The 25,004-nt window shown below is 36.4% G+C and overlaps 5 protein-coding genes and 1 long non-coding RNA gene across 7 annotated transcripts; 4 read left to right on the top strand and 2 right to left on the bottom strand.

The window, feature by feature from the left end:
• The first annotated feature begins 432 nt into the window (after positions 1-432).
• On the top strand, positions 433-7,242 carry LOC111797603 (serine/arginine-rich splicing factor SR45-like). The gene is made up of 12 exons (XM_023680658.1): positions 433-749; positions 1,033-1,101; positions 2,200-2,288; positions 2,883-2,929; positions 3,010-3,090; positions 3,183-3,348; positions 3,434-3,647; positions 3,760-3,825; positions 4,552-4,668; positions 5,918-5,987; positions 6,095-6,126; positions 6,892-7,242. Exons 1-12 carry the CDS (start codon positions 526-528, stop codon positions 6,953-6,955), a joined length of 1,239 nt encoding a protein of 412 aa, XP_023536426.1. The 5' UTR covers positions 433-525; the 3' UTR covers positions 6,956-7,242.
• Positions 7,243-8,064: 822 nt separating this feature from the next.
• On the top strand, positions 8,065-12,532 carry LOC111797542. 2 transcript variants are annotated; one of them, XM_023680575.1, is made up of 5 exons: positions 8,065-8,165; positions 8,262-8,348; positions 8,730-9,831; positions 10,249-10,620; positions 12,043-12,532. In XM_023680575.1, coding segments are annotated over exons 3-5 (1,422 nt in total). In that variant the 5' UTR covers positions 8,065-8,165; positions 8,262-8,348; positions 8,730-8,783; the 3' UTR covers positions 12,045-12,532. The 2 variants fall into 2 exon arrangements, with proteins under 2 accessions (XP_023536343.1, XP_023536344.1); XM_023680576.1 differs by having other exon boundaries at positions 8,082-8,165; positions 8,285-8,348.
• Positions 12,533-13,517: 985 nt separating this feature from the next.
• On the bottom strand, positions 13,518-16,090 carry LOC111796571 (GDSL esterase/lipase At4g10955). The gene is made up of 2 exons (XM_023679246.1): positions 15,853-16,090; positions 13,518-15,001 (listed from the first exon to the last, which is right to left on the bottom strand). The coding sequence occupies exons 1-2, from the start codon at positions 15,990-15,992 to the stop codon at positions 13,945-13,947; spliced, it is 1,197 nt and encodes a 398-aa protein (XP_023535014.1). The 5' UTR covers positions 15,993-16,090; the 3' UTR covers positions 13,518-13,944.
• Positions 16,091-16,872: 782 nt separating this feature from the next.
• LOC111797343 lies at positions 16,873-18,436 on the top strand. Its single transcript, XM_023680323.1, has 3 exons — positions 16,873-17,166; positions 17,735-17,806; positions 17,935-18,436. The coding sequence occupies exons 1-3, from the start codon at positions 17,049-17,051 to the stop codon at positions 18,219-18,221; spliced, it is 477 nt and encodes a 158-aa protein (XP_023536091.1). The 5' UTR covers positions 16,873-17,048; the 3' UTR covers positions 18,222-18,436.
• Positions 18,437-18,758: 322 nt separating this feature from the next.
• LOC111797251 (cytochrome b561 domain-containing protein At4g18260-like) lies at positions 18,759-20,952 on the bottom strand. The gene is made up of 4 exons (XM_023680207.1): positions 20,719-20,952; positions 20,441-20,602; positions 19,639-19,787; positions 18,759-19,300 (listed from the first exon to the last, which is right to left on the bottom strand). Exons 1-4 carry the CDS (start codon positions 20,872-20,874, stop codon positions 18,991-18,993), a joined length of 777 nt encoding a protein of 258 aa, XP_023535975.1. The 5' UTR covers positions 20,875-20,952; the 3' UTR covers positions 18,759-18,990.
• A 37-nt stretch (positions 20,953-20,989) lies between these two features.
• LOC111797252 lies at positions 20,990-23,044 on the top strand. Its single transcript, XR_002815505.1, has 3 exons — positions 20,990-21,077; positions 21,939-22,014; positions 22,784-23,044. It is a non-coding gene; the product is annotated as an uncharacterized LOC111797252 (long non-coding RNA).
• The last annotated feature ends 1,960 nt before the right edge of the window (positions 23,045-25,004 follow it).

The raw sequence follows: 25,004 nt of genomic DNA, 5'->3' as shown, positions 1-25,004 counted from the left end.
TTAAAAATATTCTTATAATTAGTATTACGTTTTAAGAAAATATTCATGAACTTTAAAAAAATAACATTAAAAAGGTTAGAGATAATCTATAAGATGTTGATAGATGATTTTTGTTCATATTATTGACGATATTTTTTTTACAAAGGGTGTTATTGATATTTTTAAAATTTTATGGGTATTTTTTTTTTATAAAGTATTTATTAAATGCTATTAAAAGTTTAAAATATTAAAACACTAATGGTTTATATAAATAAATAATTTTAATTTGTTTTTTTTTTTTTTTTCCGATATTATTTTTGAAAATTTATAGATATTTTAGAGATAAATTACAAAATTAAAGGTTATTTTAGTAATTTAGCAAAAAAATTTATATGGCGCCAAAGTAAAAATTTTTTTGGTCCATTCGGTTCCGTACGAATACGTTTCGACCATTTCTGTGTCGCTTTTCTCTTCAATATCTCTAAATCCCAAACGAGACGGGTTTAAGTTAGGGTTTCAAATTTCGCTCTGCAGCTATTGCCGGCCATGGCTAAACCAAGCAGAGGCCGTCGTTCGCCGCCGTCGGGTTCGGGATCCTCCTCACGTTCCCGCTCGTACTCCGGCTCTGGTTCCCGCTCCAGTTCCCGCTCGCGTTCCAGGTCTGCATCTGTGTCCCGCTCCCGCTCTCGTTCCAAGTCCATTTCCTCGTCTTCGTCTCTGTCTCGAAGCGGTACTTCTCGAAGCCGAAGCCCCCCTCCTCAAAGAAAGAGGTTCGTCTTTCTTTTGAGCTTGCATTTTTCGTTCTGAGGTCTTGCATTTGGTGCTTATTGGTTGTCAGTGTGAGAGGAAGTATCGGAATTAGGTATTCTATGCTTGGGAGGTTGGTCGATTATGCATTTTCTTTTTTGTCGCTGTTGATTGGTTTTTCTTGTATTTATTCGAAGGCATGTTTTGGAATCATTACGTTATCGAGAAACAGACGCGCTCCATATACCAAAAACCGTTTTTATGCGGTCATTGTATATCGCTATCACATCTTCATTTGTTTTTCAGTCCGAATGAAACAGCTCGGCGGACTCGCGCTTCACCTCCACCAGCTAAACGAATTTCTCCGCCACCCAGGTAATAATACCTCGCCTACAGTTAAATCCAACTTCTCATTTTTTATCATCTTATTGACATTTAGGCTCTTCATTATTTGTTCATGGCATGCATTTTCCGATAAGCCTCTTACATTTATACTTTGGCGCGGTTTTTTATCCCCGCCTTTTGTTAAAGACTGCTTCCGAGCCTCTTCAATGGTTGTTTTTCTGCTGTTTGTTTAGTAAGTTACAAATTATGGATGACAAGGGAACAATTTCGCTTTCAAAAGAAGGTCAGAGTCTAAACCAAAGGAGTTAAAAGAATCCAATTGGTCAAAAGTGTAGAGAGACCATAAGATTTATAAAGGAAGTGCATTTACCCAAAGACGTTGTTTGGAAGTAAATTTGCTTAAAATAATGATCAAAAGTGTTGTACTTATCTTGAAAGAGATTATGGTTACGTTCATTCCATGTTGTCCACAAAAAAATCCGAAATGCATCCAAAGAACTCCCCCCCTCCCAAAAGAAAAATGGAACCTTCTTTCGATGAAAATCTGTCCATATCTCTCCTCAAAGAGGATGCGGATCTGTTTCGAACAAACTGAAAAACAAAGAAGATAAGATTTTGATGTATTTACCTCTTAAAAATCTGTCTATACTGTTTTTTGAACTTAAATATGGTTTAATATATTATTTTTTTATTTTATTCTAAGAAGCTCATTATTCCTTATCATTTAGTCAATTAAAACATGGTTTGATTTAAATCCTTAACTATTTAACGAAGCATTAAAAAAATCTTTGAATTCAATAATTTTACGGAACTGTAGTGTAACTATTGCATTATTTTAACTTTTAATCATTTTTTGCCCTTGTTGAACTCAAATGTGATAAAGAATGTTCTATTAGCTTTAATTATCTTGCAACTAAATTTTATCTTAGTAATCTATAATCACTTGCAAATGTATATGTAATTGACTATTTAAAAGCTGACATTTGCATTTTTTTAATACCAATATTTTCTTTAGTCATGCATCTGTATTATCAGCGATTTACATATAATTCTTTCATTTTGTGATATTTTCCTTGCCTGTCAGTTGTATTTATATAATTTGCTTATCACGCTGTCAATTGATTTCAGGAAACCATCTCCTGTACGCGAGTCACTTGTTCTTCACATTGATGCACTGAGTAGGAATGTCCATGAGGGCCATTTAAAAGAAATCTTCAGTATGGTTTTTCACTCGCTTTATTTAGCATTTAAACAATTTTTCTGTTGGATAAATGCACTTATTTCTTCAGATCGTTCTTTTTTTAAAAGTTACAAGTAAAATTCATCAATTAAAACCGAAGAGTAAGAGAAAAGAAAATCTTATTTCAACCTTCAATCACATTATGTGAAAGATACAACACTTTGACTTCATGAACCTAGTATTTTGTCTTACAAAAAAAGACTTTGTGTAAACGTATGTATTTATGTATTAGATTCAATTCAACCTAGCCTGTTTATTGGTAATGATCATTGACCGTGTTGTTTTGTCCTCAATAATTGAGTAATTTGTCTTATCAATTACTCTTCATCACGGCATGCTCATTCCTTCCTTTCCTCTCGACTGTTTTGAAATTATAGACAGTTCATTTTCATGAATTTTTTATCCTCATTCAATTGAAGTGATCCCCTTAAATACGATTTTCCCTCCAAAAGTCTCCATCTATTTAGTTAGGATTGATGATATTGGATTGAATAGGTAATTTGTTATTTTATAAAAAAATTGTAACTCTTATGAATTTCCTTTTTTTTTTCTTTTTCTTGATACCCTTTAGGTAATTTTGGTGAAGTAGTCCATGTTGAGCTGGCAATGGATCGCACAGTGAGTCCTTACCATGCATATTGTATTTGAAGAACTTTTTCTTGAATAATATATTGATGCATCTGTTTTAATATTTACAGGTCAACCTTCCTAAAGGATATGGATATGTTGAATTCAAAACAAGACCTGATGCTGAAAAAGCCCAATTGCATATGGATGGTGTATGTTTTTCTTAAATGTTCAAGTACTTGAAGTACATCTATTGATAATTTCTCATAACTGGGAAATGATTGTGATGGTTGGCTGAATGTAGGCCCAAATTGATGGGAATGTTATTCGAACAAGATTTACATTGCCTCAAAGACAGAAGATCCCAACACCTCCAAGGACTGTAGCAACCGCTCCAAAGAGAGATGGTCCTAAGCCTGAAAATGTTGGTGCTGATGCTGAGAAGAATGACATGAAAAGACAGAGAGAACGTATAATTGTTTTTGCCTATTATTCTATTCTATTTTTCATGAGGATATATTATTTTAGTGATTTATGTCTGGTTTGTCACATCAGCTTCACCTCGTCGAAAGCCTCCTTCTCCTAGAAGACGCTCGCCTATTGCTCGACGAGGTGGGTCTCCTAGAAGACAACCCGATTCTCCTCGCCGCCGTCCAGAGTCTCCTCCGCGTCGCCGCTTAGAATCTCCCCCTAGAAGGAGGCCTGCATCACCCATGAGAGGTGGCCGTTCTCCATCGCCTTTGGCAAGGCGACATAGATCTCCTCCAAGGTTGACCATCATCCCCCCACTCTTCAACCCCCCAGCCTCACACACACACACAATCTATCTCCTTTCCTGTAAATAGTGGGAGCATTAACATTGTTTAACTTCGGTTGAATAGGCCCTCTCCAAGAAGAATTCGTGACAGTCCTGTTCGAAGACGTTCACCACCCCCTCCTAGGCGCCGGTATTACACATTTGACTGTTCTGAGATATCGTAGTATTTTTTCTTGCAGTTTATTTGAATGGTACACAGACATGTTTATTGTTTCTAACTTCACAAATCTTCATATAATGACAAGGTGAACTATTTATGACTTACTGCACGTGTTAAGTTTAATCTTATTGTTTCTGAGTTAGAGTAAACGTCTGGAGAGTAGTGAATTATGCAGGACCATATGTTAATATCAATTTTTATTTTGAGCTTTTGATTTTAGAGTGTGTTTCTTTTATTTTTAGATTTCCAGCTACATCAGGTATTTTGTAGAATAAAAATTGCATCAGGTTTTGTTTAGTTGTGCGGTTTTTGTTTGCCATTGATCATTTTGTTATGCCTAGACACAGGTAACTGTGGTTTTTGGGTGATCCGAGCAAATTCAAAATAATGCTATTTCAGACTTAGAATGAAGTAGCAATCTGAGTTACTCTTGATGTATTTAAAACTAATTATGGTACAAAGGTGTTCCTGTAGTTTAATCTTAGGCATTAGAAGAATGGTGACTGGGGGCATGATTACTTTCTAATGTTTGAGAAGTTTAAGCATTTAAGCATGGCAGTGGGAGCTTTTAATTGCTTGTTCACTATGGTTGACCCATGGTTTTTACTTGAAAATGATGTAGTCTGACTCAGTGGTCTCAGTTATGTTTTTGCTTAGGTATATGAGCATTACTTAACTAAATTGTGTTTCTTTCAGTACACCGCCTCGCCGTGCTCGTAGTCCTCCCAGAAGGTCTCCAGTAGTTCGTAGACGGAGCCGTTCACCGATTAGAAGACCAGCTCGATCACGTTCCCGATCATCTTCACCGCGGAGGTAACTTGATGCCTAATGTTTTTTTTTTTTTTTTTTTTTTTTTTTTTTTTTTTTNTTAAAGAAAAAATATTAGTATCTATGGATGCCCAATGAACTTTTTTTTCATGATCAACTCCCTTCTAAAGAAAAATTATTTCATATTGTTTGCTTGTCCACTCTGTTTGTGGTGCATAAATTAAATGATGAAGTAGACACAGAAGTCCCAACCATTGGCATCGATCAAGAAAGGATAATAGTCATAATAAACCATTTCTGAACAGCCCCAAGTGAGGGCTATGAAACAAGTTCAAAGATTCTCATGTTCTAGTTTTCCATCATAGCACGTTGCTAGTACTGAGCCAAAGAATTATATTGGTGTAGGAAGCTAGTAAAATTGTTGTAAAGTCTGTTGTTTTCTCACTTTATTGGAGTATTTGCTATCCAAATCGTTTTAGAAAACACTCGAGTAATTGCTCTAGATTTTGTTCATAAGATGTTTGAATCGAGATTTGGAAATCAAATGACCGATTTTCAGCATTCCATGTTCTAGAGTCTTTCCTTTGGGTCCTGAGGGGTCCTTTCGATCTAGACAATTGGGGCCAGACATTCCAGGGAAGCAAATCTAAAGTTGAGCATTCACAAGGTGTCCTTTAATAATTGTGATAACGTCTAAGATGCTCTTGGCTAAAGTTAGTTGCCACTTGCCAGGCCAAGTTTCTTCCAAAAGAAGCAAACGTTGACAGATGTATAAGCTTCTTTTCAATTGCAGTTTTTTTTAAGCAAACTTTGACAGATTTCTGGTGTTGTGGTCTTGGGATTTCATATTACAACAATGCTTAGAAACTAAGCTTTAAACGATCTCAAGTTCCTATTTCTTACCTGAAACTTTGTATAGGAAATAATAACCTCCAAATTCCCCAAAAAGGTATGTGCGTAGTTGCCTATTAGTGGATAACATTTGTTTTGTATAGTTAGCTTTTAGAAAGGATGCGAATAATGTGCATCTGTAGTCATATTGCATGTTCCATTTGTAGGGATTTTGGTGTGAGAAGTCTTCTTCAATGGCAGGAAAGATCTTATTGTAATGTTTGGTCCGTTGTTAAATTCTATGTTTCTCTTTGAACTTTGGCTAGTTGGTCAATTTGTAATTACTCGCTAGATCATATTTTATTGGAGTGAGACCCCCTTTTTGTAGCTTGTTGCTTGCTTCATATTTCTTCTGGCCTTTTGTTTTGTATGTCCGTGTATTCTTATGGTTCTCTCTATACAGAGGTCGGCCTGCAGCTGCTGGTAGACGTGGGAGATCATCGTCCTACTCTGCATCACCTAGTCCACGCAAGGTTTGCTGTGATTGATCTTGCCATTTTTTTTCACCGCTCTGGGTTTATTATTGTTCGTTCTTCCTTGCATCCCGAGCGCCTTCATTGTTCTCTATTTTAAATTACAGGTGCCCAGGAGAGTATCTCGCAGTCCAAGAAGGTAACTCTGTGCATTTGATATTCCAAAAATGTTAGGAATTTTCGATATTCTTGTAGGCCAGTTTGCTGCCCAGTTTAAATCACTTGACTTTTCCATGGACTTTTGCCGTTTCTTTTTAACTAAAGACGAGTGTGTTTCCAAACCCATAAACCCACAGAGAACCACTGCAATTGGATTATTCTATATATCGAGCTTACAGATACCGAGTATAACAAGTCTGGAATGACTTCTGAAAGAAAGTACTTAAATACTTTTGAAGTGTTTTTAAGTTACGTTGTGAGATCCTATATCGGTTGGAGAGGGGAACAAAACATTCTTTATAAGGGCGTGGAAACCTCTCTCTAGTAGACGTGTGGAAACTTCTCTTAAAACCATGAAGGCTGATGACAATATGTAACGGGCCAAAGTAGACAATATCTACTAGCGGTAGGCTTAGGCTGTTGTTACAAATAACATAAGAGCTAGACACCCGACGGTGTGCGGCCCCGAAGGGGAGTGGATTGTTAGATCCCACATTGGTTGGAGAGAAAAACGAAACATTCCTTATAAAAGCATGGAAACCTCTTCTTAATAGATGCTTTATAAAATCGTGAGGCTGATGGGTTGAAGCAGACAATATCAACTAACAATGGACTTGGGCCGTTACATATGTGCTCTTGATCATCTAACCAAACATCCATTAATTCTCTCTTAATCATATTATTACAAGCATTATTATAATATACATACATATTTAATTATGTTGTGCGATCGTTTGGTGTACAGGCCTTTAAGAGGGAGAAGCAGCAGCAGGAGCAGTAGCAGTAGTTCTCCACCCCGCAAGCCATAAGAAAGAACTCTACACATTTTGCGCCCTCTCACTCCCTAATTCTCTCTTGTTCTATCTGTGTATTCCAAAAGATGCGACATTTTTTCCCCACACCTGGTGAAGAGCCGAGCCTTCTTGTAGTGAAAATATTTGTGGATTAAATGCCATTTTGGGCTTGTCAGCAGTAGTTAGTTTCCTGTCACTATTGAATCAAAACATTTTGATATCCATGCTTCTAACTGCACTCTGTTGTATTATTACATTTCTTCTACTATACAAAGGCTCAGACGTCGAGTTCTCCCATTTCTTATTCGTTTTAGAGACATCCCCTTGTATTTTACGTCGGTCTAGTTTGTGTCTATTCGACTCTTGTGGGGTGGGGGCACGAAACAAGATGCCCGTCTTTAGGATTTTCCTATCCTTTCTCGTGAAGAATTTCTGCTCGCAACTTTAGAAAATGATTAATAAGTTTTTAACCGAATTTTTTATTTTATGATTCATAGGTGTTAGACGAAGACGACTCCACATGGTATGATATTGTCCACTTTGAGTATAAGCTCTCGTGGCATTGCTTTGGACTTTTGATTTTCCCAAAAGGCATCAGTATTATTTGTTTATAAATCTATGATCATTCTCTAAATTAACTGATGTGGGAGACTTTTATCATGCAACATCTCCCCTCGAACAAAGTCTTGGTCATTTTTTACGGCCTTCGAGGAGGCTTGACTCCTTTTCTTTTGGAGTTATTGCATGTCTAATTTTAGGGCATGACTTTGATAGTAGACGAAATTAGCATTTCATCCTCCTTTACTCTAGAATTTCATGTCTGGTATATCTCGTGAGATATTTTAGATAAAAAATTTAGGAGTAAAATTAAGTAGTAAGTAAAAGTTGGGGTATATTAATTTTTATTTATTTATTTTAATGTCTACATTTATTTTTTAAAAGTTGTTATATAGATGGAAATCTTGAATTTAGAAAAATTTAACTTTTTCAGAATTGTTTTGGGTTTAAATCCATTTTAAACTTTTAGTTTGTTTTATATCTTTTTTATTTTTGATTAAAACTACGTCGTTTTAAAGGGGGGAAAATTCGAGTTCCAGAATTCTATAGATGGTCTATTTTGCGGATATTTTCCATGATTTACAGAAAACGCCATTTGGGATAGTAACGCACCAAATGGAAGGGGAGAAAAACGGCGCATACTTCTTGGTCAAATTGACTCCCTCAGGTCGCTTTTCTCCTCGAACTCGAATTCTCATCTTCTTTTTAATAAATTTCTTTTTTTTTGCCCTATAAAGTATGTCATTTTTTCGAACTTTTTCAGCTTGATTTTGATCTTTCGCTCAGCTGCTGTCAGGAACACAGGGCAAGTGACTTGCTCCGGCGACTAAGGAATACTCGTCATATTCAGGTTCGTTTACTAGTTACTCGGTTTTTGGCGTCAATGTTTGGCCATGGATTTAGGGCTTTGAATTTGATCCAAACCCGACCTTCGGATGTTTCTCTAATTGATGGGTTCTGCTTGGCTTTACATTTTACAATCGATTCTCTTCTGCCTGTGTGACTTGGGGATTATACTGTTATTTACCTCATGCTAATTCTGCAAAAGTTTCAGTCGTAAATGGTTGTTTGTTTGAGTTGTGAATGCGAAAAACCATGTATGTTAAGAATATTGATTGTTCTTTTAAATAGAAATGTTTAAACTCCACTGTGATTGTAATACATACTTCCATGAATTGGTATTTATCTTTGCTGTCACTGATTGGGCTTTTTCGCTTGTTCTTGTGTATAGAATGAGCAGAGTTTCTTGAATTGAGGTGTTTGGCCGTTGAAAGCATTTCATTTCATGGCAGGCAATGGCCTGCCATCATTGGGTCGTGTGAAGCTTACCGATATCGCTCCATCTGAAGGCGTTCCTTCTGAAACTTTCAAATTGTCGGTCTCAACTCTGTCACATTCACTAGCTCAATACTCTGCTGCCATCATCCAATTCCCTGCTTGTGATGGGGCTCTTTTAAGGTCTGGTTTAGATTCTGCTCGTCTCTACTTCCACCAGAGAGCTGCATGTCCATCTGCTGAGTTGATGCAAAATAATGATACACGGGAGTGGTGCAGAACTTCTGGTTACTATGTAGATTCTCAGATGTGGCAAGAAACGTATGATTATAGGCCTGGATTGACTCCAGTTGAGCCCAGCAATGGAATGGAGTTACCACCTGCAGGTTTGGCCGACATATTTGCACTCTATGGAAAGGCATCTCGAATTATTTTGGATGCCATCAGCTTCTATCTAAACTTGCGCAGCTCTCCTTTCACGGAAATACTCGATAATGTTCCTCTAAGAAGTAGGGAGATATCATCTTCTGTGTTATCCGCTTGCTGTTATGGGAGGCCCTCATTTCATGGAGAGCATCACCATAAATTAACTCCCCAAGAGGATAGTCAGTTGGCTATGTATACGTCGGACCATGAGCATCAAATCGATAAAAGTCTTCTTACTCTGGTCAAGTCAGATAAGGCAGGTTTACTAATAAAGGATTTCAATGGTAGGTGGATTCTTGTGGATGGAGATCTTGGCCCTCAAGATGCTATAGTTTATCCTGGACTTGCACTCTATCAAGCAACTGCAGGGTATGTGAATCCTGCTTTGCTCAGAACCGATGTGAATAATATTCAAGGTAGTATGTATGGACGGTGTTCCTTGTCGTTCAAACTCATGCCTAAATCCATGACTAGCCTCAGTTGTTCAGAAATGAGAGCAGCTGGCCATGGGGTAGACGTTCAGTTCCAGCTCCCAGTACCGGTGGACGACTTTATGCAGAGATCACCCTCAACTGACCAACTCTTTAACCGCCCAAATTTCCAGAATTTCAGTTTCTCTACATCCCAAGATGGTAGGTCAAATCTTATTTTTATAATTTTTTTATTATTGTGCCGACAAATAGTATTAAAATATCCACCCATTTGGAGCATTTCCGAAGTCGAATCCATTTTGAGTTTGATAAATGCATTGCCATCTCGTCGTGCATTTCATGTCATTGCCCTTCGTCCCACTTCGATTTGTCTAGATGTGATCTAAGTGGGTTCAAGTGCTTGAATAACGTATCTAATTTATTTACATAGTGAAAGAGCGTGTGAGAAAATGATTCATGTTTCAATATATATTGCTTGCTTGAGTTTTTATTTGTTCTTTTCGTCTTTATTCACTTGTTGGGCAATGTTTCTTGTTTAGTAATTGCTTAGTGTTAGTAGCCCCCTTAGTGAGAAGCTTTCAATTAACAGGCTATTGGATCGATGAAATGCTGGTACAGGATCCCTAAAAATGAGGAGGAGAAAGAATAATTCAAGTACCAAACCTCTACCCCCTTCTAAGAGATTACGGCTCGAGGCACAGAGAGTTCTGAAGGAGAGAGTACAGGAAATTGCAGATAAGAAGGGTATCAAATTGAGGTTCTGTAATCTAAAGGACTGTGAGAATCACATTCACACATTAGATAGCCCTTGTGCCAGCACAAGAATGGAGATTGGATGGCCTCCTGGGGTGCCGTTTGTTCATCCTCATGATCTACCTAATAAAGCAAAAATGGGTTTTCTTGAAGCTTACGAGCCCGGTTGGACAGCTAGTCACGACGTTGAATTAAGTCTTACGGAACCTGGACAAGTGGGTCAACAGTCAACCAACTGTAAGTCGATCTCTCTCATATGCATATTGCGTTAACTGGTTCTTGTTTTTTACCTCAACAAGTACCTGCGTTGCAATCAATATGGATGAAGCTTACTGATTTTGGTTCAATACTTTTTATAGTATTATTGCCTTTGGAAAGAGGGAAATAAAAACGTAGGTGTGTGTCGTTATTTTTCCTATCGAGTGAAGGTGGGTAAGGGCAGAATTCAAAATTGTAAGCATCCACCAAAATCTTGAAGATATCGAACTTGTGTCCATGTCTGATGGCAGCGGGAACCATCGACCAAGATTACATTGGTCTACGAGTCAATTGGAGCCTTGAGTGTATATTTCCTAGAATCTTGAAGATAATTGTGTTGGATCTTTTGAACTCTATGTTGCATATGTTTCACTCACCATGGAAGTTCTTCTTTAGAACTATTTTACTGGCACATTTATCTTCACGTATCATGGCTTTTCACTCTAGCATAGACTGATTTTAGTTTGACTTGTTCAAATTTTTAACAAGTTTGCGAGTGTTACCTTGAGGATGGATACTTATTGGTGCTGTAGGGAGCTTGGAAGTTATTCCATTGGTATAAAATCATTCTACTTCATGTAGTTTTGGCACTGTCTTCATTCAGTTTCTGTTGTTGCACAAGCATCACCATCCCAACTTTTCAGCCCTACACCTTACACACGTACCCCTTTCTCTTTGCTTCATATATTATTTTGTAATAGTCCAAGCCTACCGCTTGCAGATATTATCCACTTTGGGTTTTCCCTTTCGGGTTTTCCCTCAACGTTTTTAAAATGCGTCTACTAGGGAGAGGTTTCCACACCCTTATAAAGAATGTTTCATTCTCCTCCCCAATCGATGCGGGATCTCACAACCCACCCCCCTTCGGGGTCCAGCATCCTCGATGGCATTCGTTCCCTTCTCCAATCGACGTGGGACCCCAAATCCACCTCCCTTTGGGGTCTAACGTCCTTGCTGGCACACCATCTCGTGTCCACCCTCCTTCAGGGTTCAGCCTCCTTGCTGGCACATCGCCCGGTGTTTGGCTCTGATACCATTTGTAACAGTCCAAGCTCACCGCTAGCAGATATTGTTTTTTTTTTGGGCTTTCTCTTTCGGGCTTCCCTTCAAGGTTTTTAAAACGTGTTTACTAGGGAAAAGTTTCCACACCCTTATAGAGAATGTTTCGTTCTCCTCCCCAGCCGATGTGGGATCTCACATATTTTTTCCATTTTTGTTTATCTAATGGCTTTCTAAGTTCACTTTATATAGTTTTTCTTCCTCTGAGTTCTTCTGTTTGCTTTCACTTGCCTAACTTCCATGTTTGCTCTGTATGCATTTTCTTTGGCTTAAAATGTTTGTTTTAGCTTTATTCCTTTTGGATGTCAATGGTGAATTGTTCTTTTGCTCCTATCTCTGCAGGAATCAGTTCATGTTCTTTTCATCAATCGATTCTCAAGGCCGAGTAGCTTGCAACTTCAAAACCAGTTCCATTCATGGCTGTTGATAACCTCATCATATCTATGCCCGGATCGTCATTTCAATGCCCAACGCTGACAAATCATGCCTGTTTCCATCTCTAGCAAAGACTGTACATATGTGTTGCTTTCTGGGTAAGCCAGTTCCATCTTCATCTCCTTTATCTGTCGGACAGCTTCATCTCATTTATTGGAGAACAGCTCTTGAAGAACAGGATTTGTTAAGTTAGCTAACCAGTGATGGTAATGGAGTGGAAATATCTATTTCCTTTGAATTCTAGTAGAAATTTTTCTCATGTTAGTCATACCTTCATGTTCTAGACTAGTGTAGCTGCTGCTTTAGTCAATATGATGTGTAGAATTTGGGAGATACGATTAAGAGCAGAAATATACAAACTTGAGGTTCCTGAAGAAATATTCCCTGTTTTCTTCTTCTTCTATTCTCTGTTTTGTTCTTGCTTATATCAGTGGATCGTGACATTCCGAGCAAGATGATCCTTGTGCCCACTTTTAAGCGGTAAAGTTCAAAGTTAAAACACCCTTTTGTCTGGTTTAACTGATTGTAATATCTTCGATTCTTCTGTTTATAGCTTTCTGATCGTTTTTGGTTTCATACGTAAGGAATGGACGCTTAGTATATACTTGGCAGAGAACAGTTAGAAACATGGGGATGGAGGTAAGGCTGCTGCTAATCTCCTGCTTTCTTTCTTTCGTATAAACTGCAAATGGTTAGAGACCTAGGCTGCTGCTCATTTCTATATGATTTATTCATTTTCATTATCCGAACACTAACGACATATATAACAGTCAAGCCCACCGCTAATAGATATTGTCCTTTTTGGGCTTTCCCTTTCTAGTTTCCCTTCAAGGTTTTGAAAACGCGTCTGTTGGGTAGAAGTTTTCACTCTCTTATAATGAATGTTTCGTTCTCCTTCTCCCCAACCAATGTGGGATCTCACAATCCACCTCCCTTCAGGGTTCAGCGTCTTTGCTGACACTCGTTCCCCCCTCCAATCGATGTGGGATCTCACAATCCACCCCCCTCTGGGCTCCAGCATTCTCGCTGGCACACTGCCTCGTGTCTAGCTTTGATACCATCTGTAATAGCCTAAGCCCACCGCAAGCAAATATTGTCACTTTGAGTTTTCCCATTCGGGTTTTCCTCAATGTTTTTAAAACGCGTCTAGTAGGGAGAGGTTTCCACCCCCTTATAAAGAATGTTTTGTTCTCCTCTCTAACTGACGTGGGATCTCACAGCATATTGTTAATTAAAAAAGATTATGCCCCCTAAACTTATACACGAAGAAAAAACAAAATTAAAATCAATGCCCAGCGTGTAAAAATTTAGCTTATGATCAACTTTATTTGCATTTCTTATAGAATACTTGTTTCATCCATACGAAATTCACAAAAGAAAACTAAGTAAACTCTCTCCACTAGGTTCAAACATTGCATATTTCAGAAAAGAATCTAGAACTTGTCTTTATAATGATGTATCTGTCTAGTTTATGGCAAGACACTGCAAGATGATTTGCTCAACCAAACAGAGTTGAAAAGAATCACAAAGAGAAAAATCTCATATATTCACGATGAACACAATCCAAATGAAGCAACAAACACGAGACACGACACCAAAAGAACTATACCGACATACCCCAAAGTCGAAAACGAGTTATTGAGCCACAAAATTCCATAAACTGAACTTCACTTACTGTAATTTCCCTGTGTTGGCTGTGCTGTTGATAGGGGGTACAGAGACCTAAGCTGCCTGCTTATAAGAACTGTACCGACATATCCCGAAGTCGAAAACGAGTTATTTAGCCACAAAAATCCCCAAAACTTAACTTCACCTACCCGGATTTCCCTGTATTGGCTGTCCTGTTGACATAGGGTACAGAGACCTAAGCTGCCTGCTTATAAGCTTGCTATCATGAAGAGCTAGCTGAAGCTGCAAATCATCAGACCACCATTGTTCCAATCCATGAGCTTCAAGAAACTTCTGCTTTCCCTTAGACATTACAAACAACTTCGCTGCTGCAGCTGCTGCAGCTGCTTTCCCATTTTTAGGGTTAACATTCTCTTTCCCTTCATTGCTTTTCTCTACTTGATCTGATTCAGTATATGAACAGCATATATAATCACTATTATTTACATATATATGTGGGACCCACTTCCCAATTCCCACCCCAGGATTCTTCAACCTGTTTAGATTAGCTACCCAGTTCTTGAAACCAGCTCCCCCTCCACTGGCCTTTTCCCCTTCCATGCTGCTATTCCCTGTAGTTTCACTCCCTGAAGGAAGCATTGATTTGATCCTCTTCCAAGCAAACTCAGCCTTTTCCCCTATGTTCCTCAAGCTCATAGCCACTGAAACAGAAGGAGGATTGAACAAATGAGTTTCAACGTAGATTCCTTCTTTAGCTAAGGCCTTCCCCACTTGTAGAGCAAACCCAGCGCCCAAGGAATGCCCAGCAATGCAAACATTGTGGCTTCCATAGCTCTCAGCAACTGATTTCAGTGCCTTCAAAGCTACGTTAAACCGGACTGAACCCTTTAGGCTCTCCCAAGCAAGAAACCGAAGGTCGTCCTCGATGTCCCGTCTGATCGTCGGACTTTTGAGTAATGTACCTCTTAGTGCTAAAACAGCCCTTGGTGCACCACTGGGTCTGATGAGGACTAGATCAGCCATGGCTGCTGACCTATCCCATTCTAGTATTGCACCGAATATGGAACCATCTCTTTCGTCTATCAAGGTTTGTACTAGCTTGTATTTGAAGGGGATCCACCATTTGGGAGCCAGTGCGTTTTCTTTGTTGCTTTTGTTCTCTTGTCTGTCTAGTTCAAGCAGGTAAACTGCTTGGATAAAACATGCAACGACGGTTCTTTTGTAATTCCCGTCCTTCCTGCACCGAAGTTCCTCATCGGAATGTCAAAGTGAGCATAACTCAATTGATGTAAATCATATACTATCGACTAAAATGATAGAGGTTCGAATTTTCTACTACCATATTATTGAACTAAGAAAATTAATAAAAAAAATGTTTCAATTGAACTGCATGGTTTCCGGCCAGTCTCGAATGGAGATGTTAATGGGTTGGGTTGGATCGAGTTAAGTTGGGACATGGAGGTGTTCATGGGTTGTTGGTTCGAGTTAAGTTGGGACAGCTTTTAAACCTAACTCAATTATTCAGGTTACAAATTTTTTAAACTCAAACAACCCTTATTAAATAATAAACTCAATCCAACTCAACATAAGATTTATAAAATTTTTGTAAAAGAAAAAAATTAAAAGATTTAACAATAGATTCAATTCTGTTGAATCCAATTTAGTTTTACATAAATTCGTGAAAACCCAACCCATAAGTTTTCTCATCTATTTGAATTTAAATCAGTTCAAACAAATTCATAACTCAAACCCTAAGTCTTTTTTTTTCAACACTCAACCTGGTCAAATTCATCCTGCATTAACAAACCAAAATTTTAAAGAAATTGAGATTCGTAATGATCTCGAGAACTCCACAAACATCTTGCATACAAATTCCATTTCTAACAACTGCACTGTCTAGACTTGAAGAATCAAATCAAAATTGTTACTAATTTCGATAAAATTTAGGTTCGAAGGATGAAATCAAAATGATTAAAAGTTCATGAACATCAAAATGTTATTTGATCTTAGATTATAAGCTTGATTTAAGAAGTGAAGAAGAAAACAGAGCCGGAAAAAAATGGTGGAAACAGAGGAGAGTGAAGTTACCAACTCGAATTAATGAGATCTCGCCAATTAGGAGAAATAACATTGCGCGGTCCAGATACATGAAAAGCATAGGGATGAGCCTCCTCCTCCGTCGCCGCCGCCGCCGCCGGTGTCGACTCCGCCGTGTCGGGACTTGCCATTAACCCGCCGCCGGGTTTCTCCGAGAGAAGAAGGAAGAAATGTGGGTAAGAGCGTGTGAGAGAGTATTTTTGGGGAAAAAGGCTTCGCTCACTTTGAATCTGATTCGATGTGGAGTTCTTAAAATATTTTCCTTTTTCTTTCCAAATAGAATACAATAATGATCCCCAAAACGCCTTCAACGGTCATATTTTCAAATCCCTTCCCTTCTTCTCTTTTCTCCAAATTACCAAAATACCCTTCTTCATCTCTAGGATTTAAATGGACATAATTATTAATTTTCGATTTTAATTAATACAACTTTAAACTTTAGATTATAAATAATTTCATGTGAATATTTTAAATCCACAGTTTTTCTTTCTATTTTTAGCTCAAATTGATTCGTATTTTAATTTTTTTTTCATGAAAAAATTTAGTGTAGAATTTAATTATTATATTTGAACCCTTTTAGCCATCGGAAGCTGACTCGAAACTTATTTTTTTTTATATAAAATTCAATCTCGTATTTCATGATATGAATGATAGAGATGTTCATTTTACTTATGGGACTCTGCCCGAACGAAGAGATAATTTCCTATTTAGATAAAAAAAAATGAGGGAAGGGGTGGAGAACTTTTTTTTTTTTTTTCAGTAAAATAAATAGGGTCAGAACAAGATTATATTGGTTGTCAGGCGCTTAAAATAAATATATTTTTAATATATATTATAAATATGTTTTTTTAGCAATATTAAATTAATTAATTAATTAATTAATTTTGCGACGGTAATATTTAAAATAAATAAAGATTTTGTTGCCGCGAAGCTATTTTCCATTAAATTATGAAAGTTGAAGTGGCTATAAATTGCATTATGTAAATTAAAGTTCGAAAAAAATGGAAAAATTGTAGCCGCCAATTCAAGTTCCCCTCCAAGTCCCTGTAATGGAGACCAGAAGCCATAGATTTTTCGCTTGAATACAATAAAATCATGAACTCGAATTTCGTGATTGCGTTCCATGGCTCAAATCCACACTTTTCTTCTTCTTCTTCTTCTTCTTCTTCAAATATTCTGTAGAATAAATGGCCGCTTTTGAAGTTTCATCCTCGTTGTGTTCATCTTCTTCGAGAAAACTGGCTGTTTCTGAGGGCGCGGAGGGTAGAGTTAAAGAGGAGGAACTTCTCATTTCGTCTTCATCTGGTATGCATTAATTCACTGCTTTTGTTTCGTTGATGCGTATTTTCTTGCTGTTCTTTCTATTTGTTTCTTCAAAATTGTGATTCGTTTGATTCTTAGCTCTGTAATCGATCCTATAGTTTAATTACCTATACAATGGAAGAATCCTATTCGTAAATCTGAACGATTGAGATTTTAAATTCTTTTGAGAATATATTATTAAGGGAATGGACATTATGGACTCCTTTTTTTGATATGGAAGGGGATCCAATTCCAATTCAAGTGCCTTATCTATACAAATATAATAAAGTAAAGATTATCTTGTTTTTCCTGGCTAAATACGTTTCTAGTTTCTATGCTTCGACATAGCATGATTCCATTTCCAAATTTAGTTCTAATGCCTTTAGAAATTTCATGAGGAATCAAATTTTAACAATTTCATAAGGACGAAATATGATAATTTTAGAAGTAACGGAATCAAATTCAAATAAGGTTAAAGCATGAGAAGTCAAAAGTGTAGTTTAACCTGCTTGTTTTAAAGATTTCACGGAGCAATTAAAGATTATCATTATTTTTCTTTTCAACTGTATAGGATCATCTTCTTCTGCACGTACACAGCTTGATCTCTTGGAGCAACTCTCTTCTGGTAGCCAAATAATTGATGGTAAGTGAGCTGATTCTCTCTTCTAACAAGCAAACAAAATGGCAATGAAATAGAATGACATCAGCCCTCTTTCATTGAAAGAGATCATCCCCATTTCACTTGAACTTACTGAGATTTTATGTTATCAGGTTATGAAAGCGATGGCAGTTACCAGAAAATTACGATCCGTGATCAGCTTGCACGGTTGTTCAGAGACAGATATGACGATTTTAACGTTCCGTTGGGTAAGAACTTGAAGAAGGTTAGTGCCAAGTTTTTGACAATTTCTCAGAAGAGGAATATCAAAAGACAATCATACTTGAATGAAATATCTCAAAGGAACGATTCAGTTTTCTTTGCTACAGTTGAAGCATTTATAATTTTGCCTTCTATTTTAATATTGGGAATTGCTATAATAACTGGCTATAAAAAGTAGGGCTAACTTTTTCCATGATATACAGTTTATACAAACATCATATTTATAGAAGTGATTATCTCATGATATTGAAGATTCATTGCCCATTGTTTTCATCTTAATTTTCAACTTGAGTTCTATATTTCTGGAAAAGTATGAATGTAATAGCCCAAGCCCACCACTAGCAGATATTGTTTGTTTTTGGCCCGTTATGTATTGCCGTCAGTTTCACTGTTTTAAAACGCATCTTCTATAGAGAGGGTCTAGCCCTACTCCGACCAGTGCCTCGTACCGTCTGGTGACTGGCTCTGATATCATTTGTAACAACTCAAGCACACTACTAACATATATTGTCTACTTTAGCCCGTTACGTATCATCGTCAGCTTCACGATTTTAAAACGCGCATGTTAGGGAGAGGTTCCACACCCTTATAAGGAATATTTCGTGCCCCTCTCCAACCGACGTGGGATCTCAAAATTTTGAAAATAATGTTAGATAATTTCTTATGTTTACCAACTATCAGATGACAGTATCTTTCTTTTTTAAAAAAAACCAGATGACAGTATCTTCTTTTTATTCTTCAAAAACTCTGTATTCATTAGGTTCAAATCTGTGATAGAAAACAGAAAAACCACATCAGAAAATATCTCCTGCAAGCCCAGATCTCATCTCTTACAAAATACCACTCTTTCCCTATACAAATCCCAATAAGAGGAGAGATATGAGTAAGAAGAATGACAACAATCTCATGTTAGTGAAAGCAAGCTTCTGACAAATCTATTTACTCCTTCAGCAAGGATCAGTAGTCAGCTCCTTTTGCTTGTCATTTGGAGAGAGCACTTGATCGGTAGGTGTTACCAAATCATTCCCCAAAATAACTCCTTGCTTTTGTATATACTCCAGTTTGTCTTGGAATAGGTAAAAGAATGAAATCAAAGAAATTTCAACAGTGAAAATTATAGTCCAAATTCGTATACTTCGAGATGTTTTCTCATGGTAAGCAAATAATCCTGAATATACATTGAATACTCCTAGGAGAGATACTGCAGTGCCCAGCATCCAATGTATAAAAAACCATAGGCTTCTTGTGTTAGAGCCCCTGCAAGAGAGATAGAAAAGAGAGAATTCAGCATATAGAAGTCAATACAAAAGTTGACTTTGGAGTAAGGAAACTTTGTTTGTTTTTTCTAATCGTTTCTTTTAACAAAAGATCAGTAGAAACATGGTTGTTGAATATCTGTGACAAAAATTGTTTTTCCGAGTCTGTTCTTGGTTGGCCTATTCTTACAACAACCAATACTCTTCATCCTTCAAAAATTGTTGGCTCGCATGTATAATAACACAAACATTTATAAGCTGCCCAATCATATTCTTAGAAATGTTTCGAATATAGAACAGGACATATTGCCTTATATCTGATGAAGTATGAAATTTTACCTCTTTGGCCTTACAATTCCAATCAACGCCTGTAACCAGATCATCCCATATAGGCCAATCCCTATCCTTTGGTGACTATTATTGAAAGCATTGTTGAATTTCTTGATAGACATGACTGCTCCTGCTGTGACTAGTAATACAGAGAGTATCTGTTGAACAGAATCAAGTGAAGATCATATAATGACTGTATTAACTTATTTTAGAATGGAAAATACTAGCATTGTGATCACAAATCACAGTTCTTTTTTGGAATGAGATCCATCAAAGTGGACCCCATCTATGTGGTTGAAGGATGATCAAAATCCTTCAACTTCATATTTTTATATCCTTTTTGACTTTTTAGAGCTAAAACTCACCTAACTCCTATATTATAATCCATAAACCTGCTAGATTTCAACAATATGGATATTTGGCTATGAGTTTCTAATTAGTTAGAATATGATGATTTGTATCTTTTCTTTCGACACAAGTATTCATAATTATCTGTTTAATCAACTTTTGTGTTAACAAACTTGGGGGCTGTATAAGATATTCAGAATCAGGACCCTTGTGGTTTCCCTTGAACCATCATTAAGCTCATATAGTATAGAAAAAAAAAATGGTTTGTTTGCTTGTTTGATGAAAAGATAAAGTTAATTGCGTTAATGATGCTTTCCTGCAACTCTCTACATTTATTGTCTGTTTAGTTAAAAAAAATATTCTTCTTTATGAAAACAATAACAAAAAAAAAGTACTTATTTTTGTATTTGAGAGTATTGCTGGAGAAGATTGTGATGAACAAAGAGAGTAGAGATGAACTTGCCTGTAGAATTGTATGAATGTAAAAATAAAATTTCAGCCTTCTTCCACATTGCTCCCTGCTAGACATTCTGATAACAAGTATCCCAACAGGCATAAGAAACCCCATTGAAGCCCATAGGAGAAACCCATGGAGTGTGATATCAAACAGTAGGCTGGAACTCATCTGTTACCATTATAACCAATAATCAATTTCAGCTATACATTTTTTCTTTTTTTCTGCATTGGTGTGTCTTTTCAAATATCAAGACATGTAAAATATGAAATGAAAGAAGAGGAAACCTTCTGGCTGTGGTCTTTCTTGCTTGTATGGAAGTTTTCGTTTTTGTAGGGCTGTTGGGATGAGCTGACTGATTGAAACTTGAGAAGGAGGAGGAGAAAAAGTATAGAACTTGCAGGGATGGAGAAAGGAAACATTCTCTTCTGTAAAAAGAGCATTGTTTATTTGATCCTGATGGAACAAGCTCCAAGCACAATGCAGAAGCCACCCGCGTTGGCTGCTTACTTGTTTGCTATGGATTTCACAAGCCATCTTGAAAGCTTTTGTAGCAATGAGGAAAAAGGAATAAGCAGAACAATGTCAGAGGAGGACCACTAATGGTGGTGGTCAATAATGCCTAAAGTGGACACTGGACTTAGAGGTACTTGATTTTTCTCAAGAAATACAACTACTCTCTCTCTTCCAATAACTCTAAGCCCACCGCTAGTAGATATTGTTCTCTTTAGGCTTCAAGGTTTTTAAAACGCATCTACTAGGGAGAGGTTTCCACACCCTTATAAAGAATATTTCATTCCCCTCTCCAACCGATGTGGGATCTCACAATTCACTCCCCTTCGAGGCCTAGCGTCCTTGCTGGCACTCGTTTCTCTCTCCGATGAACAAAAGTTAGAAGTTTGATCGTGAATGATTAGAAAACTAAAGTGGGCTGTCAGTTTTTTTTCTTTCCTCTCAGTTTCTCATATGATCTAGAAAGCAAAAGAAAAAGTGGGAAAAATGTTTGAAAGTTGGTGATACTATAAACATTTTTTAGTATAAAAATTTCAAGGTCTTGGGGGGGTTAGTATAGACAAAGTTTTCAACCATGTGGGGGTTCACTGTGAAATTTGATATCATTTTTTGCGGTATGAAAGGAAGAATGTAATGGGATTTTGCAGCAAAATAGTTGGGACTTTCAATAATAGAAGAAAATATGAGCCTGAAAATGAAAGTGGGTTGTTAGTGGATACTGCTCAGAACATTATCTTTTGTTGTCCACTGTGGTCTCTTGTGAACACATACGCCACTGTCGCCCCACACACACACGCACTCAAGAAAGTTGTTTGTTTCTATTTAGCTGAACATTCACGGGTGTAGTGTTATATTGGCGCTGAACTAATTGCTCTTTATTTGTCAATAGAATCTCTTCCAATCTTGCATCATCTTCAGTCACCATTTTTGTTTTTCTTTCAGTCATTCTGCTGTTATTTAACCATAAATTACTACTTTCTTCCTTCTTTTGTAGGTTTTATTCAAATTGCAATATGTCGTTTTCAAGGGTAGAGGCGGTGTATAGCCGAATGGACGAATGTCTTGTACAGGTAAATCACCACTGAACTCAAAAGTTGAAAATATATAGATGGTTAACAAGTGGAAATTTGTGAGATCTCACATTGGTTGGAGAGGAAAACAAAACATTCCTTATAAGGGTGTGGAAGCCTCTCCCTAGTAGACACGTTTTAAAACCATGAGGTTGACACGGGCTAAAGTGGACAATATCCGCCAGTGGTGGGCTTGGGTTGTTACAAATGGTATTAGACTCAGACATTGGGCAGTGTGCTAGCGAGAACACTAGGCTCTCAAGGGGGGTGGATTGTGAGATCCTACATTGGTTGGAGAGGGGAATGAAACATTCCTTATAAGGGTATGGAAACCTCTCCCTAGTAGACGTATTTTAAAACCGTGAGGCTGACGACCGATACGTAACAAATCAAAGTGGACAATATCTGCTATATTATCATGCTAAATCACCACCGAACCCGGTTATGGTAAATTCAATAATATGAAATACTTAAACATCACGAGCTCAATCTTCCTCCTTCACATGTCAATAAATGGACCTTGATCGTAGCAGTTGACTTTTTACCAACTAGAACGAAATTTCACACCCGAAAAGGAAAAGACACGAAAAAGTTGCTCCATAAGCTACACGACTCTAAATTTAGTTTTATTTGAAGGTGAAAGTTTAGAAGATTAGCAGCAATAAATCAGTAAAAAAGTACATTAGGAAAAAGCATCTTTACTTTTCAAAATTGCTAATAGATTCAATTGTTCATTATGATTAATGTATAGTCTTTTTTTAACTCACAGACCAAAAAAGAAGCATGAAGATCTATAAAGGCGAGGTGGGTAAGAAAAAAGTTGGGTCTATCCAAATTATCTTTTTACTGTTGGTTGATTCTTTTTGACAATATATTGTTAATTAGTGGCTTTGAACCCGTGATTGTAATTGCTAATCCAGGAAATTAAATTAACCTTCTTGTAATCATTCAACAAAAGCATATACTAAAGAAGAAAAATAGGGTAATTTTAGTTACATCAAATCTGAATATAATTCCATAATGTTTTGTAGAGAGAGAGTTCCTCTGAATATGTAATCCAAATGGTAAAATTCAGAGATTTTAGGATAATTTAGTTACTTTTGTGGGTCAAATTAGAGAGAGAACTTTGTCCACTTTTATGATAATATTTTGCCAACAATATTCATTTCTTAGCTGATAAGTATGCATGGCTGGTTTGTTCTAATGTGAGTAAATAATAATTATGGTATTTTATCTTTATAATTATTGTTATGACTAAATTACGAGTGTTGGATGATAAAAGTCCCACATCCGCTAATTTTGGGAATCCCAAAGCAAACCCATGAGAGCTTATGCTCAAAATGGACAATATTATACCATTGTGGAGAGTCGTGTTCGTCTAACAACAAGAAATAATCTTTTAATTTTTATTAAGGTATCAACATGAACATAGTTCAATTGATATGATTAAAAAGTCAAAAATCAAAAATGCAAATCTTTCATAACTAAAAGAACTTTTTGATAAAGTTGTATTTATTTATTTTGTCCTTACATTTTAAAATAATATTGACGGGAGATTTTAAAAATATTTCTAAGAAATGAAAGAAATTATATTATTTAAAAAATTCTCAAAAAGGGATGATTGGCAAAATTTGAGTTTGAAGTTTAATCAAGTAGTGATTAGCATCATCTAACTAACTACTAGAACACCTTTCTCTCTTTGTCTCTTTAATAAAGGAAACCAAAATACTTGATTGAATATAATGTCTTGCCCACATGTTTATGAGATTATTAGTTCGTGTTTATTAAAATTTTAAAATGGGTCCAATTTAGTTCAAAGTTTGTGTTTAAAAGTTTATTACGCTTATCTATTTAATAGGTCTCTAGACTGTATAACTTTAAAAATGTCTAATTGGTTTAGAAATTCTATGATAAATTTAGTTGATATACCGAAAGTATGAATTTTAATAAACTTGTTTAATTTCAATGTTTAATTTCAAATTTTGATGAAAGACGCAGATTTAGCAATAAACTCTCTCTATCATCGTAACAAATGAAAAATGATAGTAGCAAACATCCAAAATGACATTTAATCATCAAGCTTCCCATAAAGGCTACCTTTTGAGTTGTTCTAGCTAGCTAGCTTTTTAGAGAAATATGACATAACAATACATACACGTTGAAAAAGAATGATAGAGAGAGCGCTAAAATTTTTCTTTTATATCAACGACATGTGAGGTGGTGGGAGTCAAATATCTAAATTTTGGTCGATAATCTGTCTTAATCGGTTCTACATTTGGGTTGGCACAAAAAATACATGTTGGAGAGCACGTGAACCACAAATTTAATTTTTTTTTTTTATAAATAGTGACTAAATAAATATACAAAAAAAAAATTAAATTAAATTTTGACCATTCTAATTAATTTCTTCTCTTCCACTCAATTTTATCATGTTTCTTTTGAACATTAATCTAAAGTTTAAAAAGAAAAAAAGGGAAAGGAAGTTATTATTGTGTTATTGTTCATTATGAATAAAAAGAAAAGTTGGTGCAAATGATTCAACATAACATCAAATTGATATTTTACCTAAGTTCTTATGATTAAATTAATGACTTAAGTTTTAAATTTTAAGATGATGGAGAACTTTATAACGCTGATTAAGTTGATTATTAAGAGTTAAGAAAATTTGGGTATTTTATAATTATGAAAAAATATCAACTTACATATGAATTTTGCAATTTCTGTAAAGAGCCCATTTCTGTACTTTCCAAATTAGGCTATCTTCTTACTTTATGGGCCTATGACAAATATAGCCCATTTGCAATTTCCGAATGGGCCCAAGAAAATGGACCCATTTCTATACTTCAAATTGGGCTATCTTCTTGCTTTATAGGCCCATGAAAAAGCCCATTTTGCAATTTCTGAATAGGTCCATTTCTGTACTTTTCAAATTGGGCTCTCTTTGTATTATGGGCCCATGAAGCCCATTTCCAATTTCTGAGATTGACAAT

Source organism: Cucurbita pepo, chromosome LG06 (assembly GCF_002806865.2).
Source record: "Cucurbita pepo subsp. pepo cultivar mu-cu-16 chromosome LG06, ASM280686v2, whole genome shotgun sequence".
Lineage (NCBI taxonomy): Eukaryota > Viridiplantae > Streptophyta > Magnoliopsida > Cucurbitales > Cucurbitaceae > Cucurbita > Cucurbita pepo.
Note: the sequence above shows the minus strand (reverse complement) of the source record. Positions and strands in the feature narration are given on the sequence as shown.